We start from the raw sequence: 3,832 nt of genomic DNA on the forward strand, positions 1-3,832 counted from the left end.
ATATCTTTCCAGGCTGTACACAAGCAGTTCCCGGCATGGCAGCCATATTTCCGAATGTCTTTCGGGGAGAATGTCATTGTAACCTGAGGATTCTGGTTGACGTGAGTCAGTGTCACGCTTAGCCTGAGCCCCCTTGCATCGCTGTAATAACAATGGATTAGAACCTGAAAGTGGTGGCTTTAGGTCATTAAGTTGCATCACAAGCAGACCTACAGCGTCGAGTGGCTTGGCTGCTCGTAAAGTGGCAGCTTATACAGAAGTCTTACATGACACATCGCTTCTCCTGCGTGCACAACAGTGTAACAAGGCAAAGTCAGGTTGCATCAGTTGTTTAGTTTGAACCTAAACCTTCTCATGTCCAGGATTTTGGCTCCATGGGTAGTAGTGTATGAAATAATGACTCTCTAGAGACTGCGGACCACCTACAGGTGTCTGTCGGGGACTGTGGACCACCTGCCGGCGTATGCTCACCACTTACTGGCATCTGCCGGCGACTGCTGACCACTTACGGGTGTCTGCCGGTGTCTGCTGATCGTCTGCCGGCGACCACAGACTTTTTACTCAATACGCCCAGACTGAAGGTCTGGATCTGTGTCTTTACATATTTTTAATTCAAGGACAAAGTCACTGTGTAAACTTTTTGCCATTTAAACTGGGGTCAGTGTTTTTCCCCATAGTTCTCATTAGGGTAACGGGGGGACACAAACTAGCGCCCTCCAGTTACCCTAAGCTCACTACAGCTCGCGGTATACTGAGACGCCGGAGCGGATCCCGACCTTGACGTTGAGATCCACCCAGCTGCGTGAGTGACAGCTGGCTCTGCCTATCTAGAGGCAGAGCCAGCTGTACCCGCCCCCTCCCCCGTCCGTTCCGCCAGTCAGCGCTGGCGGATCGGAGCGGGGAGGGGGGAATCCAGCCCCTCCCCTGTCACGGCAGAGAGCCGTGACAGGATCGAGAGGTGAGCGAACGCCGGTATGTGTTCGCTCACCTCCCGATCTACTGAGCCGACCTGTGACAGTCTCATTGTCACAGGTCAGCTAGAACTATGAGGTGAGTGAAAATCACTCATCTCATAGTTCTCCTTTAAGGAACATGTAATGTAAGGACATCGTTGGTTCGGGTTTTGGGTGCACTATAAAAAGGTAGACCAATTTATTTTGTCAATGATATTCACCCACTATCGCCCTTTTCACCCACAATGACCCCATTGTCCCCCTGTTTGTCCGTTGTCTGCTTTTTCATCAAGGATTGCCTCACTGTCGCCCCATTGGTCTATGGTCACCCATTCTTCCGGAATCCCCCCCTCTTATTCCTTGTGTCCGGAATCCTGATCTCTACATATATTAGAGAAATGCTCTGTGGGTTTTATTGGGCCCAGTAGGGTTCTTGTGTACATGTCATGGCCCTTTCTCAGGTTTACAAGGCTCTTGTCTTGACCCTCCTCTCTGTCTTGCAGGGCGACCTGGTACGAAAGCTAAAAGAAGAGAAAGCTCCTCAGGTCGATGTGGACCGAGCCGTGGCAGAGCTGAAAGCCCGGAAGAGGATCTTCGAAGCCAAGGTACAAATCTTCCCCCACACAATGATTCTCAAGCAAAAACTTTACAGCAGGCTTTATTGGGAAGAAACCAGTTAGGTGAATGTTATGTTGTACAAAGAACTTTCCCATTCGAACTTAGACCTCAAAGTGGGACTTCAGGCAAAACGTATTCTTCTAGCACGGGAAAGGGTTGGAACCTTCGATGTTACTCCTAATTCTAAATGTTAGAGCTGTCACCCACTTGTGAACAGGCCACCCTGAGAACACTGCTGAGTCATGTTTGGGGGCTCCGCTATTACATATGGTGCTCAAAATTTGGGCAGATCTCTCCTTTTATATACAAAAAATCTATTTTTAAAAGTAGAACTGTACACAGTCTTTCCTGGAATTGTGCAAGAGGTGGTAATAAACCATGAGAAGGCCTTGTATCTATACACTGTGCGTTGTGCATAACTTCTTACCCAGTATATGTAAATTTCTAACTAGGAGTAGCAATAGTTCCATGAAGCTATAATTTTGGCTGGTGACTAGCTTGAATGGTGATGCTCCTCCTTTAGTTGGCATCCTTCACTCGCAGTGGGAACACCCAGATTATATCAAAACCGATCACTAATGCACCAGTAAGTAAAACCTGCATCACATGGGCATCCAGGCGGTGATGTAACTGAACCAGGTTTTTGTCTTCAAAGGCCATTCAGAGCAAAGAGGCAATGTCTGGAGATAGCCAACCCCATGCCCGCCGTGTATGCTTGCCAAGGTGCTCCCTTGATTCTGGGTATGGGGGCGCATGTGACATACCTAGGTGACAGTAGTTGCGTCTCAGCAGCCAGTCACCAGGCTTACTACATACTATCGTGATGGCGGGGTGCCATGATGTCATCCTTCTAAGTTCTGACACCTTAGACAGCTTGGACATGCAGAAATACTGCAATGGGGAGATGGTGAGGGATTATGGCTGGGTAATTATACATGCCTGAAGAGCGGGCTACATAAAGACACTATGAAAGGTACCGTCAGGACTAAGGGCTGCGGCATTTGCCATATAAACTAAAGGCTTTGATCTTTGACAGCTTTACCTTCCTCCAACAGCCCAGACAGGGTGTCTGTTATCAGCCCTATTCTCAATCAGGGGACAGACTGTAAGGCCCCTATAGCTGATTTGACATTGGGCTGATAGTGCTGCTCTGGCAGGGAGAAAATACAAATAAGAGCACACACACCCGTCCCTGAGAGGTAAGGCTGAATTATTATAACAGCTTAAAGGAGAACTATGAGGGGAGTGATTTCCACTCGCCTCATAGTTCTAGCCGACCTGTGACAATGAGACTCACAGGTGAGCGAACAGATACCGGCATTCGCTCACCTCTCGATCCTGTCACGGCTCTCTGCTGTGACAGGGGAGGGGCTGGATTCCCCCCTCCCTGCTCCGATCCGCCAGCGCTGACTGGAGGAAAGGTCGGGGGAGGGGGCGGGTACAGCTGGCTCTGCCTCTACATAGGCAGAGCCAGCTGTCAGTCACGCAGCTGGGCGGATCCCGGCACAATTGTCGGGATCCGCTTCAGCTGAGGCATCTCGGTATACCGCGAGCTATAGCTCGCAGTATACTGAGCCTAGGGTGACGGGAGGACGCTAGTTTGTGTCCTCCCGTTACCCTAAGGAGAACTATGGGGAAACGACTTAACCCCATAGTTCTCCTTTTTAAGTGTAGACCTTTTAGATTCTTACAAATTCCAGTTTTTAACAGGTTCTTTGTAAAGTACAACTCTACATCCATATTTTGGACATAGTAGTGCTGCCCACGTGGTGTTCTCTGTAACCTCAGCCACGATTAGGTGAACTTTGCTGTGCGGTCTTGCTCCGAGCCGCACAGCCTTTCTATTGAAAATGGCCACTTACTGTGCATGTGTGGCTCGGCCCCCTTCAAGCAACTGCTTGTGGCTGCCATTAGTATGGCTTTCCCTTACGGCCTCATTCAATTTTATAAGATGGAGTAGGAAGAACGACTGCAGTAGAAAATTGACATGCCATCCTGACAACCCGCTGCCACGTAGGGACTTTCAGATTAGTCCCACTGATCTGCTATTTGTTTTTACAGGAGCTGTCTCTTCAGCCCAAGGATGATATTGTGGACCGGGCCAAGATGGAGGACACACTGAAAAGGCGCTTCTTTTATGACCAGGCTTTTGCCATCTATGGAGGTAAGTGAAAGTCCTGACTTATTCAAAGACTGGAGAGAATCGCAAAGAAAGAACGAAATGTTGCCACTCAGTGTAGGGGGGGGGGGGGGGGGGTTAG

At 49.2% G+C, this 3,832-nt stretch overlaps 1 protein-coding gene across 1 annotated transcript in view; it reads left to right on the forward strand.

Moving 5' to 3' along the window:
• Positions 1–3,832, forward strand: part of GARS (glycyl-tRNA synthetase) — a 41,336-nt gene that overhangs the window by 10,809 nt on the left and 26,695 nt on the right. The window contains exons 2-3 of the mRNA XM_018568965.1: positions 1,457–1,558; positions 3,633–3,735. Coding sequence (XP_018424467.1) covers positions 1,457–1,558; positions 3,633–3,735 — 205 coding nt within the window. The remainder of the gene's footprint in view (positions 1–1,456; positions 1,559–3,632; positions 3,736–3,832) is intronic.

This window comes from Nanorana parkeri, unplaced genomic scaffold (assembly GCF_000935625.1).
Source record: "Nanorana parkeri isolate BGI_ZX_2015 unplaced genomic scaffold, ASM93562v1 scaffold1267, whole genome shotgun sequence".
Taxonomy (NCBI): Eukaryota; Metazoa; Chordata; class Amphibia; order Anura; family Dicroglossidae; genus Nanorana; species Nanorana parkeri.